Source organism: Candidozyma haemuli (genome assembly GCF_002926055.2).
Source record: "Candidozyma haemuli strain B11899 chromosome Unknown F_2014730914, whole genome shotgun sequence".
NCBI lineage: Eukaryota > Fungi > Ascomycota > Pichiomycetes > Serinales > Metschnikowiaceae > Candidozyma > Candidozyma haemuli.
In genome coordinates, this window is record NW_020289912.1 from 1,081,169 (window position 1) to 1,103,251 (window position 22,083).

General features: G+C 45.1%; 8 protein-coding genes across 8 annotated transcripts; 6 read left to right on the forward strand and 2 right to left on the reverse strand. All coding sequences in view use genetic code 12, as the record gives it.

Annotated features, from left to right (window-relative positions):
- Positions 1–303: 303 nt before the first annotated feature.
- Positions 304–3,117, forward strand: SEC21 (coatomer subunit gamma; the record flags this gene model as incomplete). The annotated part of the gene is made up of 1 exon (XM_025487769.1): positions 304–3,117. One exon carries the CDS (start codon positions 304–306, stop codon positions 3,115–3,117), a length of 2,814 nt encoding a protein of 937 aa, XP_025344785.1.
- Positions 3,118–3,203: 86 nt separating this feature from the next.
- Positions 3,204–4,025, reverse strand: CXQ85_004140 (uncharacterized protein; the record flags this gene model as incomplete). The annotated part of the gene is made up of 1 exon (XM_025487770.1): positions 3,204–4,025. The coding sequence occupies one exon, from the start codon at positions 4,023–4,025 to the stop codon at positions 3,204–3,206; it is 822 nt and encodes a 273-aa protein (XP_025344786.1).
- A 1,636-nt stretch (positions 4,026–5,661) lies between these two features.
- Positions 5,662–8,190, forward strand: CXQ85_004141 (uncharacterized protein; the record flags this gene model as incomplete). Its single annotated transcript, XM_025487771.1, has 1 exon — positions 5,662–8,190. The coding sequence occupies one exon, from the start codon at positions 5,662–5,664 to the stop codon at positions 8,188–8,190; it is 2,529 nt and encodes an 842-aa protein (XP_025344787.1).
- A 725-nt stretch (positions 8,191–8,915) lies between these two features.
- YBN5 (Obg-like ATPase) lies at positions 8,916–10,106 on the forward strand (the record flags this gene model as incomplete). Its single annotated transcript, XM_025487772.1, has 1 exon — positions 8,916–10,106. One exon carries the CDS (start codon positions 8,916–8,918, stop codon positions 10,104–10,106), a length of 1,191 nt encoding a protein of 396 aa, XP_025344788.1.
- Positions 10,107–10,400: 294 nt separating this feature from the next.
- On the forward strand, positions 10,401–11,072 carry CXQ85_004143 (uncharacterized protein; the record flags this gene model as incomplete). Its single annotated transcript, XM_025487773.1, has 1 exon — positions 10,401–11,072. One exon carries the CDS (start codon positions 10,401–10,403, stop codon positions 11,070–11,072), a length of 672 nt encoding a protein of 223 aa, XP_025344789.1.
- Positions 11,073–11,534: 462 nt separating this feature from the next.
- Positions 11,535–14,051, reverse strand: CXQ85_004144 (Cx9C domain-containing protein-containing protein 4, mitochondrial; the record flags this gene model as incomplete). The annotated part of the gene is made up of 3 exons (XM_025487774.1): positions 11,535–11,776; positions 11,929–12,875; positions 13,279–14,051. The coding sequence occupies 3 exons, from the start codon at positions 14,049–14,051 to the stop codon at positions 11,535–11,537; spliced, it is 1,962 nt and encodes a 653-aa protein (XP_025344790.1).
- Positions 14,052–14,902: 851 nt separating this feature from the next.
- On the forward strand, positions 14,903–17,260 carry CEX1 (Cex1p; the record flags this gene model as incomplete). Its single annotated transcript, XM_025487775.1, has 1 exon — positions 14,903–17,260. One exon carries the CDS (start codon positions 14,903–14,905, stop codon positions 17,258–17,260), a length of 2,358 nt encoding a protein of 785 aa, XP_025344791.1.
- Positions 17,261–18,229: 969 nt separating this feature from the next.
- On the forward strand, positions 18,230–21,079 carry CXQ85_004146 (OPT family small oligopeptide transporter; the record flags this gene model as incomplete). Its single annotated transcript, XM_025487776.1, has 1 exon — positions 18,230–21,079. One exon carries the CDS (start codon positions 18,230–18,232, stop codon positions 21,077–21,079), a length of 2,850 nt encoding a protein of 949 aa, XP_025344792.1.
- Positions 21,080–22,083: the final 1,004 nt, after the last annotated feature.

Consider the following 22,083-nt stretch of genomic DNA (forward strand, 5'->3'; position numbering starts at 1 on the left):
TGTCTCTCTCTCTCTCTCTCTCTGGTTGGTTCCTTTGGTGAGACACTATAGTCCAAGTATCTCACACACAAAAGCCCAAAACCCCACCAAAACAGCTCAATTCAAGTAAACCACATCCCTTCATAACATCCCGCCCCTCCTTATTCAAATCCCACCCTCCATTTCCCAGAAACCGGAGGACTTGGGTGGTGGTGAAAAATCCCACACGTGACCTTGGTGTGTGGGTGTGCCTCGCTCAAATACCTTCTTACACGTATAACCAAAAAACAACCACCACCAAATCTCAGCAAACCCACCTTCTCCATGTCTGTCCTGTCCTACAAATCCCAGGACCCGTATAGTCTGGCCAACGTGCCAGACAAGATGGCGGTGTTCCAGGAGTGTTTGCAGCAGTTCAATGCGCTGCCTGTGGATGCCAAAAAGTGCCGACAATTGTTGGCCAAGCTCTTGCGCTTGATTTACCAGGGCGAGCTGTTTCCACTGCAAGAGTCGACCACTTTGTTCTTTTCCATATCGAAGTTGTTCCAGCACAAGAATTCCTCTTTGCGTCAGTTGGTGTATTTGACAATTAAGGAGCTTTCCGCTACCTCTCAGGATATCTTGATGGTCACTTCTTCCATCATGAAGGATATCCAGTCGGGCCTGTTGATCTACAAGCCCAATGCCATCAGAACGCTTTCAAAGGTTTTGGATCCTACCACTGTGTCGGCCTCTGAGAGGTTGTTCAGAAACTGCTTGGTTGACAAGAACCCAATTGTGTCTTCAGCTGCTTTGATCTCCTCCTATAATTTGTTGCCTATTGCAAAGGACGTTGTCAAGCGTTTTACCAACGAAACCTTGGAAACCGTTCAATCCTATAAGCAATTCCCTCCTGATCAATTCCAATTGCACGAGTACTACGGTGCCTCCACAACCAACTTACCTTCCAACTCATACATGTACCAGTACCACGCTTTGGGCTTGTTGTACCAATTGAGAAACCACGACAAAATGTCTTTGATGAAACTTATTACTAGTTTGGCTGAAGGCTCTTCGTTGAAGAACTCCTTGTCTATCATTCAGCTCATTCGCTACATTAATAAGGTCTTGTTAGATGACGAATCCCTCATCACTCACTTGCATCCTATCTTAACAGGTTTCTTGAAGCACAAGTCCGATATGGTCGAGTTGGAGGCTTGTAAGACATTGATTGGCTTGCAGCATCTCATCAAGGAGGATGACTTCATGAACATTATTCTTACTCTACAGAAATTGTTGAGCGTTCCAAGAACCGCTACTAGATTTGCTGCTGTCAGATTGATCAATAAGATCTCTATCAAGCACCCAGAGAAGATCATGGTGGTCAACTTGGAGTTGGAGAGCTTGATTAACGATAGCAATAGATCCGTGTCCACTTTGGCCATCACCACTTTGTTGAAGACTTTGGGTGCTGGTAGTGTGGAATCCGCTACTGCCTCGAGTTCCGAGAACGTCGACAGATTGATCTCAAAGATGACCTCCATGATGGATGAAATCACTGAGGACTTCAAGATCACTATCATCGAGGCCATCGAGAACTTGGCTCTCAAGTTCCCATCCAAGCACAAGAAGCTAGTATCCTTCCTTTCTGACTTGTTGAGAGATGACGGTACTTTGCAATTGAAGTCGAGCATTGTTGACGCTTTATTCGATTTGATTAAATTCTTGTCTGATAAGGCTGCCAAGCAGCTTATATTGATGAACTTGTGTGAGTTCATCGAAGACTGTGAATACACCGAATTGTCTGTGCGTATCTTGCACTTGTTAGGTGATGAGGGTCCAAACACCACTAATCCATCCTACTACATCAGACACATTTACAACAGATTGGTGTTGGAAAACTCCATCGTTAGATCGTCTGCTGTTATCGCATTGTCTAAGTTCGCAGCTCAATGCGACGAAGATGTTTCCAAGAATGTCAAGATCTTGTTGAGCAGATGTTTGAATGACGTGGATGATGAGGTCAGAGACCGCGCTTCGTTGTCATTGAGCTTTATTGACAGCAAGCGCCCACAATTGATTGTGGCTGAATCTGGCTTCAACTTGGCTGCTTTGGAGAGTAAGTTGTCCCACTACTTGAATGATGAAGCTAACTTTGGCCGCAAATTCGATATCACTGAAGTGCCATTGCTCAGTAAGGAGGAGCAGAAATCGCTCGAGTACAACACCAAGATCAAGAAATTGGAGAAGACTGATGGTGCTGATATTGAAAGCGATAAGACTTCGCCAGGTACAAAGTCTAAGGAGGAGTCCCAGGGCGCCGATGACAGTGCTAATGAATACTTGAAGCAGCAGGAGTACGCAGCAAACTTGTCTGCTATTCCAGAATTTGCCGATCACGGCAAGTTGACCAAGTCTTCTTCCACTCCAGCTTACTTGACCGACAGAGAGAACGAGTTCGTTGTCACCGTCGTCAAGCACTTCTTTGTGGAAACCCAAAAGCTTGTCTTGCAGTTTGACGTTACTAACACCTTGTCTTCTTTGGTGTTGCAAGATGTCTCTGTTGTCGCCCAGGCTGACAATGAATTGTACCAAGAAGAGTTCACCATCCCATTGGCTGAGTTGAAACCAGAACAGACTGGTAGCGTCTACGTTTCTTTCTCGACGCCTGCTATTGGTGACGATGATCTACTTGCAGCATTCGGTAACACCCTCGTCTACACCTCGAAGGACACTATTGATGAGGAGGGTAACATTGACCCTGCCGACGAAGGTATCGAGGATGAATACCAGATCGATGACTTGGAGATCAGCGCTGGTGACTTCATTCAGCCTATGTACAACTCCAACTTCACCACCATATTCGATCAGTTGCCAGAGGATGAAGGCAGCGTCGTGACAATTGGAGGAGTGAACAACTTGGAGAGTGCTATCAATAAGTTGAAAAAGACCTTGAACGCTATGCCTTTGGATGGCTCGGACTATGTTCCAGCGGACCTGACGTCACATGTGTTGAAGTTGTTGGGTAAGGACTTGTGGGGAGGCAAGATCGGAGCTCTGGTGAGACTTGCGCAGACGGGAGGAAAAGTTGTTGCCAAGTTACTGGTGAAGGGAGAGACCCCAGGATTCGCCTTTGTTGTCGCCAACGGCGTTGAGTAAAGAAGATAAGCGACTATACATACAATACAATGAAAGAGAAACCGGATTAGAAGAATATTTTTGATGTAGCGAATGTAAAAAGTCTATTAATGCAGAGATTGGCGCTGTTTCAAGAGCTTGTAGAAGATTCCACCAGAAAAGTACACAAGCAAAGCAGCCAATAAAATAAGAATGAAGATCCATATAGCAGCAAGGTTATCGGCTTTTGCAGCCGTAGGACATGCCAAATGAGAGCGAATTTCGAAAAAGTAAGTACACTCATCAACAGAAGCAACATAAGAAACATGAGCTTTAGTAAGCATCTCTCTATCACAACTGAAGGTGAGAATCGTTTTCCTTCTAAGCGGACTGCCGTCCTTGAAGGTCATGCCGTTACAAGAAGTACCGTTTTCGTATGTCAAGGTAAGCTTCTTCCCTTTAAACACGGGTTTAGACGATATCTGGCCCATCAGAATATACTGGCCAGACTGCTGGTCCACATAGTAAGCGCCCACTTCAGAGGCATTTAGGCCGTCACCAACGTTGGCAGAAGGTAGGAGGTTCCTCTTGATGGCGCCCAGGCAAATTCCCACGGTATAGTTGTGCCCAGAGTCGTAGCCCTTTGCAGACCACAGTAGATGCTTGATCTCTTGGCCATGATGGTTGTACACCACCGACAAGCCACGCAAGTCGATGAAGCCCTTCTGAGGCGAAAGCACCGTACAAGGGTCAAGCTCACCCATATCTGGATGCGAAACAGAAGTTTCTTCCTTGGAAGGTTCCTGGATCTCATGAACCAAGTTATACAAGGAAGGGAACGCATGCGGCTCGAGCGAGTGCTGGGGTCGCTGTTCCACGATGAATATACCCACCGCCACGAAAATCGCCACCGCTAGAAGCGCTAATCGGCGTGTGTAGCGAGGAGGCATGGAAGGAAAGCAGTAGATGATGAGTTGTATATGTCAATGAACATTCGCACTGTGATGAGGAAGAATGTGGAGGCGGGCGTTAGAGGCGACGAGTGGCGGTTCAGAGGTGAAAGGGGTATGTTTACGACGTGTTTAAAGGCGTTTTTGAGTGTAGACGGCTCCAGAGACTCGGGTAAGTGAAGGTAGAGAAAAGTAGTTGGGAAGTAGTAGGTGCGCCTTTTTCACTAGTGGTGATGTTTTGGAGAGGCCATGGAAGGTGAGGCATCGGTAGGGTAAAGGGAGGGGATAGAGGGATAGTCCAAAGAGCGGATTGAAGGTTTTGGATATGAAGGTTTTTTATGCTTTTTACGTGTTTGTGGATGTCAAGAGGTGTGTTGACGGTGGTGCCAGCTTCTGTTGACGAACGCGTGTCCCAGAAATAGCCGACATCAGGTGGAGGGACTCTTCTGTGGTTTACGTCGGTTTTTTGGTGTTTTCTTGTTTATTTTGTTTCCTTCTGGGTATTCTAGTCTATTCTTCATTGTAGTCGAATCCCGTTTTGTCACTTCTTTGCACTGTGATCCACACTGGAACTCCATAGCCTTTGGTTCAGTTTCCCACATAATTCAAAATTTGAATCAACATTTCATTTCCCCTGTGACATGAAAAGGTGTTTTCAGCTGCCAACTTACCACTATAGAGCTTTTATACCAATTTTTCATGGAACTGGTAACACTTCATAGCCTGATCAGTGAGAGATATACTTGGAAAAAAGGAAGCATCTAGCTTATCTCTTTGACTATGGCCCGTAATCGCCTAAAAAAGGCGTCAGCCAACACTAACCTCCCTCCAAACCTTACTGGACCTTTATTTTTAAAATATACTTGTTTTCTGATTTTTAAGTACAAAACCAAGTTTACGGTTTTTTACCCTTCTCCAATACTGATATCCATTTTACAGTATTACTGCGAACATATGGAGAAGAAGCAAATACGGTACCACCAACTTTTCTCACAACCCTTCCTTTTTTTCAAGTAAAACAAGACAAATTAAATAGAACAGACAACTTTAAACCTTCCTCTTCTCCTACAGCCCTTAGTCCACACACACTCAACTCTATTACAGACCACTCGGCCTCATACCAGCCAGGCTAGCTAGGACAACCTGGAAAACCAAAAAAGAGAAAAAAAGCCCAAACCAAACAAACCTTACCCAAACCACAATCCAAACCATCCTCCTAAATACCCTCCCTAAACAACCCCCATCATATCCTTCCTCTCTACCCAGAGCAACCCCAGAGTGTCCCCTATTCGGCTTTTCGCAGCCATTACAGCCAGACGCATCGCCAGACATACCACCACACACTTTACACGCAGCCAGTCCAGGCAATGAATTACCATTTCCAGCAATTCAAAAAGCCGCCTTACCACCACACACTTTACACGCAGCCAGTCCAGGCAATGAATTACCATTTCCAGCAATTCAAAAAGCCGCCTTACCACCCAAACCTTCCATTGCCTTGCAATAACTGGTCGTTGCCATGATGGCACCGAAAAACCGTGATCGTGCACGTGACCACACACCGCCTAACCCATTCCGGCTCCCAAACGGTTCGGACCTCCAGTGCACATACCTTAATCTTACTACTTTACACTCAATGGATCCTTGGAGCAGCAGTGTGCCCTCGGCGATAATTGGCGCCGCCCCGCCGCTATTCGACTATTCGGATCCGCTTTTATCTCGTCTTTTGGACACCAAAAGGAGCCTTCTTGGTGGCCTTGACGACACCCAAGAGGTGGTTGGCGAGGACGAGGAAAGTGAAAGAAAAGCGCCATCTCCACAATTCCAGTTCTTTTCGGCTGTTTGTGAGGGAGACGTTGTCACGGTGGAAGCCGTTGCCAAAGAGAACCCTGGTGTGGTTCTGCAAACGTATCCTGAAGAGGAAGGTGTCACGCCTCTTATATTTGCTGTGGCCTTTGATCACCAGGAAGTGGCAGAGTCGCTCTTGTCTTCATACTCGGTTGATGCAGATGTTCCAGACGGAACTCCAATTGGCTACTCGCCGCTCATGTGGGCTGTCCACTTGCGTAACTTGCCTATGGTGAAGCTTCTTTTGGACTACCAGGCTGATCCTCAATATTCGCCCAAGAGCGACGGCAAAAACGCAGTTTCTTTGGTAACTCCTGACGATTTGGCCACGTATGAGTTTTTCAGGAGCCACAATCTCTTGAATAAGGATCTGAACAGAGGAAGCGAGATCTTCGAAAGCGATCCTTTCCAGCATGATACTGGAGACATGGACTCCTTGACCCACCAGATCAGAATGCAAACTGCCGGCTTGTCGCTTGATGCTGATGACGATGACGACAATGTCAGAGAGAAGGAATTGGACGAGGAAGCTGAATTGTCGCTCGATACAGAATTGGTCCAGACCCCAGAGTACGACTACGAGAAGCTCCTCCCTGAGCAGTACATCAAATTCACAGACTCAGATATCCCGTCTTTGCTTGATTATATCTTCAACTTGAGAACTGATAACACCTCGTTGCAGCATTCCACCAAGGTTCCTGCTGCCATCGTCTTCCAGCTCGTTAGATACTCCCACTTTAAAGTGCACAGCAAGGACTTGACTGAGTTCCTTTTCGAATGCTTTTTGGCTAGATTGAGGTCAGTAACCAACACAAAGTCTGGTGTTTTTAATATGGCCATTGCCGAACAGAGCGATAAAGCTGCTGCATTGGGGGCAGGTGATATCGTGCTTTTGAGTTACTGGCTCTCGGCCATCCAGTTCTTGCATTTCTATTTCGCTAAAGCGAACATCTATCACGACTATCCAGCTTTCCTTCAAGAGTTTGTTAACATTAACCAGTCATTAATCGCAACCCTTTCCTTCTCCATCAACTCGAGGCTTAACTTGTTGGTCGATGAATGTTTGCTTAAATTCACCAACTTGGTCGATGTGTCGTCCGTGTTGTACGCCAAGGACTGGAACTTTTTCAAGAACAAAACCAACATCAAGGACCAGCCAAGCACTTACGATGACATCTTGGATATGCTTTACCCACCTACAATGAAAGAGTTGATGAAACCTTCGCCACTCAAATACGTACAGGTTTTAGGAGCTCTCGACTACGTGCTCAAGTTACATGAAGTTGATCCCTTGTTGAGACTCCAAACCTACTCGCAAGTGTTTTATTACATCAATGCCACCATATTTAACAGGCTTGTGGCTAATTCGAAATACTGTTCGCGTGCCAAAGCTATCCAGATTCGTCTCAATGTCTCCACTTTGGAAGACTGGTTGAGATCTCATAATTACAGCATCTACAAACCTGAAAAAGCCGGTGGATTAATAGAACTTTTGAAACCTGAAGAAGGAGGCCATCAGTTGAGATTGCACAATCTTCTTGACGAATCTCCACAGACGGATGGAAGTGTCGCTGACACCAAGAACCCCCACTGTCTCGCTTTTTACTATAGATCGTTGTATCACATTGGCAAGAGCCAGTTGATGCCCACCATAGAGCTATTGCAATGGTTGCAATGTATGTCGGCGCTTAAGGATGAGGAGAGTCTCATCAACACCATTAATCAGTTCGATACGCTCAACTACTACCAGTTGTTCAAGGTCGCAAACAAGCTTTATCGTTACGAAGTCGAGGAGACTAAGCTACCGAAGCCACTTCTTCAGTATCTTAAACGTCTTATGAACGAGCACGGCGAGAAGCAGATTGAACGGAGTCTTTTGCATTACATGACGCAGAGCACGTTTTTGCTGAAGGAGTTGTACATTTACCTCAACCCCAACTTCATTTTCAGCGTTGGCTTGCCCAACTTAAACGAGCTCATTGTCCGCTACGGAGCAGGCCTTGGAGGCATCAAGTCGCTCAGAGCCAAGAAGTTCCAGCCAACCTTGCCAGTCACTGTGTTGGACGACGTGGATGATATTCTCACGAAGAACAAGGAGTCCAACATGAACGATACCTATGACTACGAAGAGCACACGGACGACGAGGCCGAGGAAGAAGAGCCAGTCCAGACTAGTAATGGTGACGATATCGACGAAAGACCAGCTGTGGACGGGAACTCGAAATCTTTCAAGGGTGATGAACTCTTCAAGACCGTGCAAGTTCCTCTGTCGCTAGTGCACAGAAACTGGGGTGATAATGACGAGAATCCATGGTAGACGAAGGTAATACAAAAGTAAGTATAGAACAGATTGTATTGACATGCTCTGCATGCTTTCTATGTACAGATGCCAGGAGATGGAATGATGAATGATGATGGATTGATGCGTGAAGGAAATATTACATTTGGGAGACGAAATTGTTGTTCTTGATCTTGGCACAGTTGGCCTTGTTGAGCTGCTTCTTTCTCCACTTCATGATATCGGTCTCCTTCAACTGGTCATCCAACTTCTTCTTGTCGAGGCAGTCCCAGAGCCATTCAGGATACTCTTCATCCTTCAAAGCCACAGGCTCATCGCCGGATTTTCTGATCTTAAGGTTGAGAACTGTTCCAGCAGGACAGATCGACTGCTTAACTGCAGCAGACACTGAGAGGCTTCTGGCGGCGGCCAAACGAAGTGAAAGCATTGGTGACGTGAAAAAGGTAGTAGGTTTGCGTGAAGTCGATATATTGAGACAGACAGGTAGTGCTGCACACAAAAAGTAGGAAGTGTCCAAAAGAAGCCAGACGTTGACCAGAAAGAAGTGGAAGAGATGTAAGTGACTTTAAATAGTATTTTTATTGGATTTATCGTCCTCTAATCGGCAGAAGAGGACTGGCTGGAATTACACGTGACAAGATTCATCTGACTGACGTTCATATAATCGGCGCAAGATGTAAGGTTGTGAAAAAAAAGCAGCGAAAATTCGATCGGTGAGAAAACCTCTAAAACCACACATCACCATGGCACCAAAGAAGAAAGGAGTGGTTGAAAAACCAATTTTGCTCGGAAGACCAGGTAACAACTTGAAGTCGGGAATTGTCGGCTTGGCCAACGTCGGTAAGTCCACGTTCTTCCAGGCCATCACCAGATGCCCATTGGGAAACCCCGCAAACTACCCATTTGCTACCATCGAGCCTGAAGAAGCCCGTGTCATTGTGCCAAGTGCTCGTTTCGACAAGTTATGTGAGTTGTACAAGCCTAAGTCTGAGGTTCCAGCTTTCATGACCATCTACGACATTGCTGGTTTGACCAAGGGTGCCAGTGCCGGTGAAGGTTTGGGTAACAACTTCTTGGCCAACATTAGAGCTGTGGATGCTATCTACCAGGTTGTGAGATGTTTCGAGGACTCTGACATTATCCATATCAACGACGAGGTCAACCCAGTTGCTGACTTGGAGATTATCAGGGACGAATTGAGATTGAAGGACATTGAGTTTGCAACCAAGCACTTGGAGGGCATTGACAAGATCACCAAGAGAGGTGGTCAGTCTTTGGAAGTCAAGCAGAAGAAGGAGGAGGCTGAGTTGGTCAAGAGAATCATCCAGCTTTTGGAAGACGGTGGCAGAGTTGCCAACCAGAAGTGGACCCAGAAGGAAGTTGAGGTGATCAACTCCATGTTCCTTTTGACCGCCAAGCCATGTATCTACTTGCTTAACTTGAGTGAACGTGACTACGTCAGAAAGAAGAACAAGTGGTTGTTGAAGATCAAGGAGTGGGTTGACGCCAACTCTCCTGGTGATGTCATCATTCCAATCTCTGTTTCCTTGGAGTCTCACTTGTCTCAGTTGGAAACCGACGAGGAGAGAGACGCCTACTGTAAGGAGATTGGCGCCCAGTCTGTCTTGCCAAAGGTCATCACCACCATGAGACAGAAGTTGGACTTGATCTCTTTCTTCACTGGTGGCCCAGATGAGGTTAGAGAATGGACCATCAGAAGATACTACACAGCTCCACAGGCCGCTGGTACCATCCACACTGACTTGGAGAGAACTTTCATTTTGGCACAGGTTATCAAATACGAGGACTTGGTTGAGCTCGGCGACGAAGCTACCGTCAAGGCCAACGGTAAGTTGATGCAGAAGGGTAAGGACTACTTTGTCGAGGATGGTGATATCTTGTACGTCAAGGCTGCTGATGGTAAGGCAAGATAAGTTAATAGAGCTGTAGTACACAAAATACTGGATTACATTGTAGACATGGGACGATGGTATGGCTGCGAAATGCCACCACAACCCCCAAAGTCTACACCCAGGCAACCCTAGATTACAAGAATGAAAAATGCATACTCCTAATAAGGCCATAACATTATCATATCTTAACTTTTCATCCTCTTCACACCGTCACCCACTACTTTCACCTCTCCACCAGTTCCCCTACTAGGCGTTTTCGCGAACAGGTAACTTTTCCAGTCTCACCAACCAACTACCTACTCCATCTTCACACCCATGCTTCGCCACAACTCCCTCATGTCGAGGCGATTGATGTCGCAGCTTCCTAGCCACTTCAGCAACCCTGGCAACCCTCCAGCTCCATACGGGTCTGTGCCTAATGCCAATGCAGACATGGCTCTGCCTCAGCCAATCAGCCAAAGCCATTCAGGGCAGTCCATGCCTCCACCCAACTCCACACCAAACTTCCCAGACCCTAACAGATCGCTGGGGGCACGTACGTTGTGGGACTTGCTTAACTTTGCAGCCACGCTTGGAATTGCGTACTATGCTTATGATAACTATGTGGCTAAGGTGAAACTTGAAAAAGTGATCAAACAGACCAACGCCATCAACGCCAAGGCCATGCAACAACAACAGCAAATAGCTGCAAAATACAAGGCACAATACGAACAGCATTTAAGAGAGGTTAGCCGGGCGCTGCACAGGGCCACGTTCAAGATGGGTGTTCATATTTCCATGCTTAAAAAACAGCTTATTGACGCTGGTCTTGATCCTGTGAAGGCTGACCAGGCGGTGGAGGAGTACCGCCAGTCGGTGAGATCTAAGGTGGTCAATGACGTGGAATACTTGTGGTTGGACAGGTCGTCGCCTTACAGCCAGCTAACGCCTCATTTGCGTGAGTACATGGCAGGCCTTCAGCACGAGAAAGACGACCCAAGAAAATAAACAAGAGGGTAGAGAAGGTGTATGCCTTGCTTCATTTTTTTAAATAGAATAGAATCATCTGCCCATGATGGCGTTCGTTGCTGGCATGGCTTTTGGCCATTTTGCACCCAATACTGCAAAGTAGTGCATGGTTACCCGCACCTCTCGATGGGTGCTGCCATAAGACAGGAGAAAATTTCTCCAAATGAGATCTTTTCTTCTTTATACAATGTCTTTTTGTAGGCGCCCATTAGAGTCACGGTTTGCATGCCTACTTCCACATGTAATCAGCGCCACTGTGTGGCCTTTCGTGCTCGGGTAAGCCTTAGATTAACCAGTTTCTTCGGCCCTTTGTGTCGTGCTGCTTTCAAGGCAGTTACGCGGCTCGTAACTTACATTCCATCATCATCACCAACACTGCGTTCAAAAGACCAAGGCGAATCGTTTCCATGACGGCGTCTGTGATTCTTAGATTTCTGTCCTCTATTTGATCAATTCGGCATCTATCTTGCCCAACAGCCTCTGCTTGAGCTTTGTTTGTAACAAGTTGAACTTGGGGCAGCACACGCTTTGAGCTTCCGGTCCGTTCTTCTCGTAGAACTCTTTGCAGCACTTGTACAATTCGTCAATGACTTTCGTACACTTGGACTCGTTATACCCGTTGCTCTGCAAACAATCCTGGATTGCGCATGCTTGAGGCTTGCACTCGTTTCCTTCTGAGTTGTCTGACATTTTTGTGATTTGATAAAAGAAGGTGTATGCTCTCAGCAAGAAAGAAGCAACTCTTTGAAGCGTTTGCTATAGTGCGGTGTGCCCACTTTTCGGTATAAAGTCACGTGTATTCAGCGGCAGTAACATGACTGGGATTATAGGATACTTGGGTCCAAATCAGCGTGGAAGTCGTCTTCGTCGTATTCGCTAGGTTCGTAGATGACCAAAGGAACGAACTCATTCTTTTCCGCATCCTTTCTAAAACTCCGGATTCTGTATATGTAGAAAGAAGCGCAAGTCGAAAAGACAGACACCAAGATGGCAATTAAACCCCACCGAGACAAATGCCAACGTAACCCTTCAATCTCCGACCTCATGGCCATTGTGAAGTCTGTAGTGATTTTGTGGTTCGTTTCTTTGATGCGTAGCATGATATTCTTGCTCATAAGAGTATTTTCGGATTTCTGGTCGTTGATAGCAACCTGGATATCGTTCTTCATCTGAATGAAGTGGTTATTAAGTTCATCTCGAATAGTACCAAAGTCACGCTCTAACACGTTGATTTGGTTAATCAGCTCGTTAATATGGTTCTCACGATTACGGGTGATATCCACATTGAGCTCTTGCTGGGCACTCTCGAATAGGTACCGCTCATTCTCGAGCTCGTACTCCTGTGAATATTTGGTAGAAAGCTTCAGTAGTTTGGAATTAAGCTGAACGATGAGTAGGTTGATGACTTCATCGCTTTGCTCCGGAGTGAAACCTGCTCGCGTGAGTTGCTTGTAGACGTCAAAGGTATCAATATATGGCTCCATGTTTTCGAAAATAGTAGTAAGGAAGTCATCAGCGCTTTCTTCATCCACTTCAGGGGTCTGTTGCTCGGGATTAACTGGTGGTACAACGACTGGGTTTGAGAAGTTGAAGAGCGAGGCGGAGTCTGGACTGGCAACCTTCGTATCCTTATCAGAAGGCTTGCCATCTTCACCAGGTGAGGTGTTCTCGGCAGCCTTCGGTTTGTCGTCCTTTTTGGCTTCTTCAAAGGTTCTGTTGTGTAGCGTTTTGAATCCTCGGCTCAAGGGTCCTCCTGGGAATGTACTTTTACCTAGCGGCGGACTAGAAGCAGGTCGGGGGAACCTCAAGACATGAGAGGGTCGTCGAGAAGCCCAAGCTAGTATTCTTCCATATTGTAAAGGATCTATATGTCTTAACATGTGGTGATGGTTGTTGTAGTATAGGGACGCACAAGACAAGATCTAAACAAGTAATAAGACTGATAGAGGCAGCTATACGCAGGTCAGAGCAAACCAGAGATGACTCGTTTCGGCGGAAGAGGCAAAGATGACGAGATGAATTGATGGAATATTTCGTTTCCCTTATCTTTCAATTGTAAGTTATCAATATCTTTTAATCAATTTTACCCTGGTTCGTGGAATAAAGATGAATTGCTTCGTTGAAAGTAGCGCGGCTGAATGTGCGAGCGGTAGGAGTAATCAACGGTGTTCCTTGACACATAAACGCTTGAAGGCTGACCATAGGGGACGTCGTGGAGGTGGATATGATAAGATCAAAAGTCTCGCTTAAAGGAAACGCCAGCTGGTTTGCAATGTAAACTTTCATGTTTTTAACGCCATCAACAGCATCTGCTTCTCTGTCCTCACTCCCCACGTCAAGTTCCTGAATATTCTGTGCACCTGTCACGACAGTAACAATGCCCCTCCTTCCTTCGCTCAACGCCTCCTTAATGGCTTCATAATCGACCGTTTTGGCTGGATCCGGGATAAAGAAGCAAACCGTGCCAACCGTGCCAAGTTCCCAGGACCACTGCACAAGGTAGGTAAGTTCTGCCGCCAAACGGGCCTTTTCCTGAGCCATATGGAGCGCTGTCTGCTTATCAAACTCAGCCATGGCGTTCTCGTAGCGTTTCTTTTCTTCTGGATCGGGAAACTGCATTATTCTGTTGGCATCCAAATAAGCTATCGGTTCGACAGGCTGGCCGCCTTCATTTGGCGTTAAAGAAGCAACCATGGCAATGCTGCTTGGGGCTAACGGGACCTTCTTCTTGGTAAAAAACCACGAAAATATACCAAAATCTCTCCAGATGGGCCAATACTGAAGCACCATATCAACCAACTTCTTCTCAAATATCAAGTAAGTGATCACTCCAAACAAGAAGGAGTACCATTTCCGTTTCACGACTTCCAAAGTGGGAAAGGTACTCTCATGGTCGACTCCTCGAAAAGAAGAAACAAAATCTGGCTCAATATCAACAAGAAGCCGTGCAAAACTCATGGTTTCTAGGTTATAGGGGTACTGGCCGGTAGGTGGAATTCGCCCTTTATATATGTTCCAAGGCCCTTTTTTGCAGCCATTTTGGCGCGGCTCACAACCCCAACCTCGTATTCTGAAGAAGTACATGTTTTCGTATTAAAAGGTAGAAAATGTGATTGACGTTTATGGAATGAATTTCTAGCGTTTCGTGCTCTTCGTACCTTGAATTAGCCAAAAATTGAGTTCAGTGTGGCCTCTCAAGGTCCAGTTGAAGAAGGCACTGTTTCAGCTCACCCACATACTTGTAAGAGACTGGGACGAATGGTAAGCTAACATTACAGAAAAGGAAAAGAAGCCAGCAGAAAACCAAAGGGTCCAGTTAAAGGGATCGTTTCAAAGAAAGTGCTCGAGCTTGAACAGCTCTTGTTGGTATACTCATAATAGAAGCCAATTTAAGGTCTAAGGCTGTCAGAGCTTGAAGAGGATACCAAAACAAACACGACATACTAACATAACGATTAAACTGCTTTAAAAATTCCCAACATATCTTAAACTTGGTTTTTGTTTTTCTTCCTTGCTGGCTCACCTCGATGAAGTAGCCTACGCGTCGTGTTCTGTGGTTCATCAGCCTTCCACTCAATGTATAGTGAAGTTCCTGAGCCATAACCAAAAACACCAAAAAAAAAAAAAAAACCAAAACAATACTTTTCATCCACTTTTCTCCCAACCTATTTATTTACCATTTCATCCACTCCATGGCTTAGTCCTTGTTCGTTGGAAAAGACCTCCATCGTCTGTCTCCTGCATTCGCAGCCAACGCTATAACTTCAAACATCACCACATTCTTCAAAGACAAGTCCTGATCCAAGGCCATGAACTTCCTTTCCTCGGCCATATCTTCCTTAACGGGAACGTCTATTCCTTATACGTTCAAGGATAAGATCATAGATCCTTTGAAAGCCACGTACCCGGATTCTCGGTCGATCTGGACTGTTTACAATGGCTTGAACCCTAAGACAGACACTCCAGTCACGATCTTCGAGTTTAATTTGAAGGATCCTGCTGCTACTCGGTGGAACTACGACTCCTTGGCCAGAAATTGCTTTAAGAAACTGAAACTTATCAAGTTTCCTGGAATAGTGTCTATCGTGGACTACTTTGAATCAGAGTCTTACCTATACATCGTTACGGAGCACGTCACGCCGTTGCAACATTACTTGAACACACATTCAGACAAGATCACCAAAGAAACGAAACTCTACGGTGTTTATAATGTCGCCCATGCTTTGCTGTTTATCAATACTAAGGCGTACTCCGTACATGGCCACTTGGACCTTTCATCTTCCGTGTTTGTCAACGCCCAGGGCGAGTGGAAACTCTTTGGTTTCGAACTCTTAACGTCCATGAAATCAGACCCAGATCAGCCAATCTATAGACTTTCGTCGTCTTGCCCCATGTTTAATGAAAATTTACCTGACGAGGTAGTGAAAAATGGCATCGAGGCTATTCGCCCTCATCCGTTCAAGTTCGATTCTTACAAACTCGGTGTGTTTATCTTCACCCTATTGGCAGCTACGCTGTATAACGACCCTGTTGTTGCTTCAAATGGTGAAGTATTTGCAGGAAGCAGCCAAATCCCTAGATCCTTGGTGCAACCCGTCAAGAAACTCACAAACGTCAAACCCAACCTTCGTATCACCGTGGAAAAGTTCTTGCAGGAAACAGAGACATATTTTGGCTCCAATAGACTTGTATCTTTCAGTCGTCTTTTGGAAGACATGAAGTTTCAGAATGCCCACGAGAAACTAGCCTTTTTCAAGAACGATGTTGCACAATACATCGACGAGGAGTTTCCCCCAGGTTACTTGGACAATAAGTTGCTTCCAGAAATCATCACACAATACAACAATTTGGTCAACACAAAACCAGCAGCATCAGCCACTGCCGAGCAGCAACAATACCGCCAGGAAACCATTTCGGTATTACTAAACTACATTCTCAAGCTAGGAACGGGCTTGTCAGATGATGGTTTCTCCAAGACGGTAAAGCCCATTATTTTCCATGCATTCACTCTTCCTGACCGTGCCATACGACTCACTCTTTTGAATTACCTACCCAAATATGCCCACGCGTTAACCGATAGCGAGGTCCAATCGAAGCTTTTTTATAGCTTGATTACTGGCTTCCATGATACAAACTTCATGATTCGTGAGACGACACTTAAATCATTCACTTCCATCATCGACAAGGTGAGTGTTAAGCAGATCAACCAGGAAATGTTGAAGGTTTTGGCCAAATCTCAAATGGACCCCAAACCATCCATTCGTACTAATACGTTGATCCTAATTATTAAGGTCTCAAGTAAGATCTATGCTAATCTGAAGAATAGCGTGATCATCACCGCACTTGGAAAGTCGTTGAGAGATTCTTTCGTGCCTTGTAAAATAATGGCACTTTCTGGTTTTGAACAATTACGAACAGAGTTTCTGTTGGAAGAAATCTGTTCAAAGGTATTAGGTCACTTAGCAATTGCGCTCATGGATTCCAAATCTTTCAAGGTCAGAGAAGAAGCAAAGAGAGTCTTCCAGTTATATTTGACATCTGTGGAAGAACATGCAGCTTCTTTACCGAAAGATGAAGAAGATGAAGATGAAGAAGAGAAGGAGTTTTTCCGCCAGCACGCACCCCTGGCTCCGGCTGAGCTGAAGAAGGAAGTCGAAACCTCAAGCTCCACGTCCTTTGGCTGGAGTATGGTCAATAAATTAGTATCATCTTCTGCAATTGGAGGTGATCTCAACAAGAGCTTCAATTCTTCAACTCCTGATTTAACGCGAGAGCCTACGCCCGTGGAAACAACCCGGCCAGCGCAACTGTTTGGTTCAACGGCAAGAATTAATAGCGGAAGCCGTATAGAGATCAACGCTAATAGCTTAGCCGCAGATGAAGACGGTTGGGATGTGGAAAATGATTCCGATGAAGGGTTTGGCGAACCAGTTGTCGAATCTAAGCCATTGATTGGCAGGAATGGAAACACAAGGGGAAGAATTACTCCTGCTAGGACTCCTGGTGCCGGTGCCGGTATTGCTGCAAGAAAGACTGATAATGCCGCAAGGACAAAGCCGGGCCTCACATTGGGCGCAAAGAAGCCCGCGGCAAAATCGCCTGGATCGACATTAAAATTAGACCTAAAAGTGGACGAAGATGAGGACTCATGGGACGGCGATTGGTAATCGAGAATCGAATAATCTGTGGGGTCAGTTTTAGCAATCACAGTTCTCTCGTCGCCATAGTTTCCCTATGCGGTGTGCGAGACTTAAGCGAGCGCCGTGAGGCTCCATTTCGGCGCACGGCTTCAGGCCAAGACTTCTGACACCCTTTGTACTGGTATCGCGACGTCAATTTTCGGTCTTGGCTTGCGTTTAATTATCAGGCTTCTCATGGTTATCGCGAGCCACAACTTTTCGACATAGTGAAGCAATCACACAACTTGCACGTTTTAAAATAGCACAATCATGTAGCTATCTCAGTCGCCCTTTGCGCATCTGCAAGGCGAATATCTAGACTTCAAAGCTAATGGAGTATGCAAGAATATCAGGTCCGCGATTGAAGCCTGAGACAAGGCGTTGAGGGATAAGTTCCAGCGATCAATCGTTTGACAACGCCAAGGTAATGTGGCCCTGAAGTTATCGAAGAAAATAAAAGTCTTGAGGCTATTTTACGGTCCGAAAACACGCCACAGGCCGTAACAATTCTGGGCAGAGCTGATAAGCAATTCGAGTCATAGCACCTTATGCTTGTGTCTTCTATCAAAGCAGGCATTTCAGGAATGCTGTTCAGGCCCATGTTTCGATTTTACGAGAGAACCCAGAAGTAAAATGGGTCGTATTGTATCGAAAGGATCTTTTGCCATAGAATAGCCTTGGTTTTCGGGTCCATTACCTCGGAGTAAGAGCTTCTAGCCTTATCACACCAATTGAGCGTTAGGGTACGTTTTCTTGGAGATTTGGTATTGGTGCCATGTGGTGTGTTCCTTTTGGGAAGCCTCAATCCTTGATATCAAGAAAATATTCTTGGAAATCTTTTATCCCGCCGATAGGACTCGTTTCTCTTGGTTTGAACTTGCTGTGGCTCTCGGGAACAGGCATAAATATCGTCGATGATGATCCTATTGCTTTGTTGTCTCGATAACAATTTTCAGAATGTCTGAGCCTAGAGAGCAGTTCGAAGCGAAAGGTGTTCATGCTGTCACGAGTATTACAAGTGTTGGTTCACGGACTGATGCTGCCGCTCATGATGTGGACATTGATGCTCTTGACTCTCATGATATCGCTTTGACTGATGTTGCGTTTAACCTTACAGCCGAACAAAAGTACTACGTCTTGAAGCGTCTCAACCTTGATGTTTTGGAATCGTATGATGACTTGCCTATTGCAGCAACTTTTATGTTAGAGAAGGTGTCTACTATTACTATTGATGAATCATTGGAGATCTGTAAAGAATATTTGAAGGAGCACAAGAATGATGTCAACATTCCTACCGTCGAATATGACTTTATCGAAGAACTTTACAACTTGGCTCCGGAACATCTTGGCCACTCTAATATAGAAGGATTCACTCCGCTCAACGAGAAGCAAGCAGCGCCTGGGGTGGTTACAGTTGAGAAAAATACGTCTCTGGATGACGACTTTTCACCAAGCAACGAGAAGGGTTACGTCGCTGAGAAAACCTTCCTGGGTAGTGAAGATCAGTTTGCCCCTTCGGAAGGAAAAGCCGGTCATGATTTCGAATCTTCTATCTTCAAAGTTTTTGATTGGAACTTCCAGATTCGTACAGAGGCTACTATGATTGGTTACCACTCTCCTTATCCAGAAGTGAGATCGGTTACTAGTCCTTATGACGACCCCAATCTCCCAGTGGAGACTTTCAGAGTGTACCTTTTGGGAATTATTTGGAGTTCTATCGGTTCGTTTGTCAATCAGTTCTTTGCCGAAAGACAGCCCGGTATCTCTTTGGGAACCTCTGTTGTCCAGCTTTTGCTTTATCCTTCCGGTGAATTAATGGCTGCTATTCTTCCTAAAAAGACGATCAAAATTTGGAAATGGTCCATTGATTTGAACCCTGGTCCATGGAACTACAAAGAACAGATGTTGGCTACTATTTTCTATTCGGTGTCTGCTGGTAACCCTTACGTCTCCTTTAACATCCATGTGCAAAGACTTCCACAGTACTATAACAACCAGTGGGCTGACTGGGGTTACCAAATTTTGCTTGTTCTCTCCACCCAATTTATGGGCTTCGGTTTCGCTGGTCTTATCAGAAAGTTTGCCGTTTATCCTGTCAGAGCTATGTGGCCTACACTTTTACCAACGCTTGCATTGAATAGGGCCTTGATGCAGAAGGAGAAGAAAACGAATATCAACGGATGGAAGATTTCAAGATATTCTTTCTTCTTCTTGTTTTTCTCGATCTCGTTCCTCTACTTTTGGGTGCCAACATACCTTTTCGAAGCATTGTCTTATTTCAACTGGATCACTTGGATCGCTCCTTACAATTTTGATTTGAATGTGGTGACGGGCCATCTTTATGGATTGGGCTTAAACCCAATTCCAACATTTGACTGGAATATTATCAGTTCTAACGGTGCCTTGGTGATTCCCTTCTATTCCCAAATCAACATGTATATTGGTATGGTGATCGGTTTCATTTGCATTATTGGAGTCTACTACTCGAACTATTATTGGACTGCTTATCTCCCCATTAACACTTCCACCTTGTACAATAACAGAGGTGAGAGATATCAAGTGCATGAAGTGGTGAACGAGAGGTCATTGTTCGATGCTGAAAAGTACCAGGAAATTGGACCACCATTCTATTCGGCTGCAAACTTAGTCGTTTACGGTACATTTTTTGCCTTGTACCCTTTTGCATTTATCTATGAAGTGGCCTTGAACTGGAGACCCATGTGGGATGCCATAAAGAATATTGGTAGCTCCTTCAAGAATTTCAGGAAGTCCAATTTCGATGGTTTTAATGATCCACATACTGTGATGATGAAACAATACAAGGAAGTCGCAGACTGGGTCTTCCTTATCATTTTGGTTATTTCCATTGTGTTGGCCATTATCTGTGTTCAAGTATATCCTGCCGAAACCCCTGTCTGGGGTATTTTCTTTGCGCTTGGAATGAATTTCATCTTCTTGATTCCCCTTACTGCTATCCAAGCAACTACAGGGTGGGGGTTTGGTCTTAATGTGTTAGTAGAGTTGATTGTTGGTTACGCTTTGCCAGGTAACGGTCTTGCTTTGAATTTCATTAAGGCTTTAGGTTACAACATCAACGGTCAGGCTCAGAACTATATTACTGACCAAAAGATGGGACATTACGTGAAAGTTCCCCCAAGAGCACTTTTCCGTTGTCAGATGCTCTCAGTGTTCATTGCTTGTTTCATTTCATTGGCAGTCATGAATTTCATGATCGACAATGTCGACGATTACTGTACTCCTCAGAGTAAACAGAAGTTCTACTGCCCAAGCTCGAACGTCTTCTTTTCAGCCTCCGTCTTGTGGGGAACAATTGGCCCCAAGAAAGTGTTTGGTGGCCTCTATCCATTGTTAGAATGGTGCTTTTTGATGGGTGCTCTCGCTCCTATTCCATGTCTTCTCTTCAAGAAATATGGTCCAAGGAAGATCGCCAAGTACTTCCAGCCATCTTTGATTATTGGAGGAATTTTGATTTATGCTCCTTACAATTTGTCGTACTATACAGCGGGTGTTTACGCTTCATTTGCTTTCATGTACTACATTAGAAGACATTATCAGGCATGGTGGGAGAAGTATAACTATGTGTTATCGGGAGCTTTGGACGCAGGCGTCGCTTTCAGCAGTATCATCATTTTCTTTGCTGTTCAGTACAACGAGAAACCGCTTGTATGGTGGGGTAACACTGTTTCATATGAGGGCATTGAAGGTAGACAAGGCCGGCAAACATTGAAGAACATTTCAGATGCGCCAGATGGATATATCGGTCCTCGTGTTGGCAACTTCCCATGATCTTAAGATACGGAGCTGTTTTGTGTTACTATATACTATGAATGATTTGTTGACCTTTGTCTCCCTTCTATTCCTCTAGTCGGTTTTTTGAATCTTCCTTCTAGTTCGAAAACTTTTCATGCTCTTAGTTTCGGACTTCTTACCTTTTACCCGACCATGTTAAAGGCCTACTCGTGGTTGAAGCATGACTTGCAATGCTGTAAGTGATCTTAAAGTATTAAAGAGGGCCGATTAGTGAATTTAGTCATTCATGAGTCTCATATTTGTGGTACCTTTGTTTTAACTCAGCCTTTCGTGCACTGTGGATCGTCCCTGCTCAACCTGATCAAGGATGAACCAAATACACGTCTATGATATTATGATTGCTGAACTCTCCAAATCACTCCACCTCAATCTATCTTGTACCATTTTTTTTTTTCTGTCCTTCTTTTTTATTTCTAGTCAGCGAATCATCTTTTCTGCAATCCACCTAAAGTGTATGAACTAACAGGTCAAGGCACGCCTATCAGCAGAAAGCAATTACCCTACACAAAAGCAAGAAAGGCAATATTTGGCGGAGTTCCCGAAGCTACCACAAATCATGCCGCTCAATAATGACTAAACGGAGTTTTTTATGTATTGGGGTCGCCTTGTTTCTACGAGACATTGCCGCTATACGTTCCATCAGAGCCTCTTCACCTAAAAGGTGTGCGGCAGCCTTTCGATACCGCTTTGCCAAGACAAAATACAAAACGCACTGATAAGGTCGGCATTTGTGGAGATAAGTTGCCGGAGGCCTTTGATGTGAATAAGACCGGATCGTACTGAAGTTTTAAGGAAGGAATAAGAGAAATAATAATTCTAAAGATTGAAGCAACAGATCTTTGTATGTCTTCTGTCTACTTAAGTACATACATGACATCGCTTCGGTTATCTTGATGCTTACAACAATGTATGCAAGGAACAGAAGGCTTTGGCGGCACTTCTTGCCGGCCACGTCTATGAATGGCATATGCATAAAATTT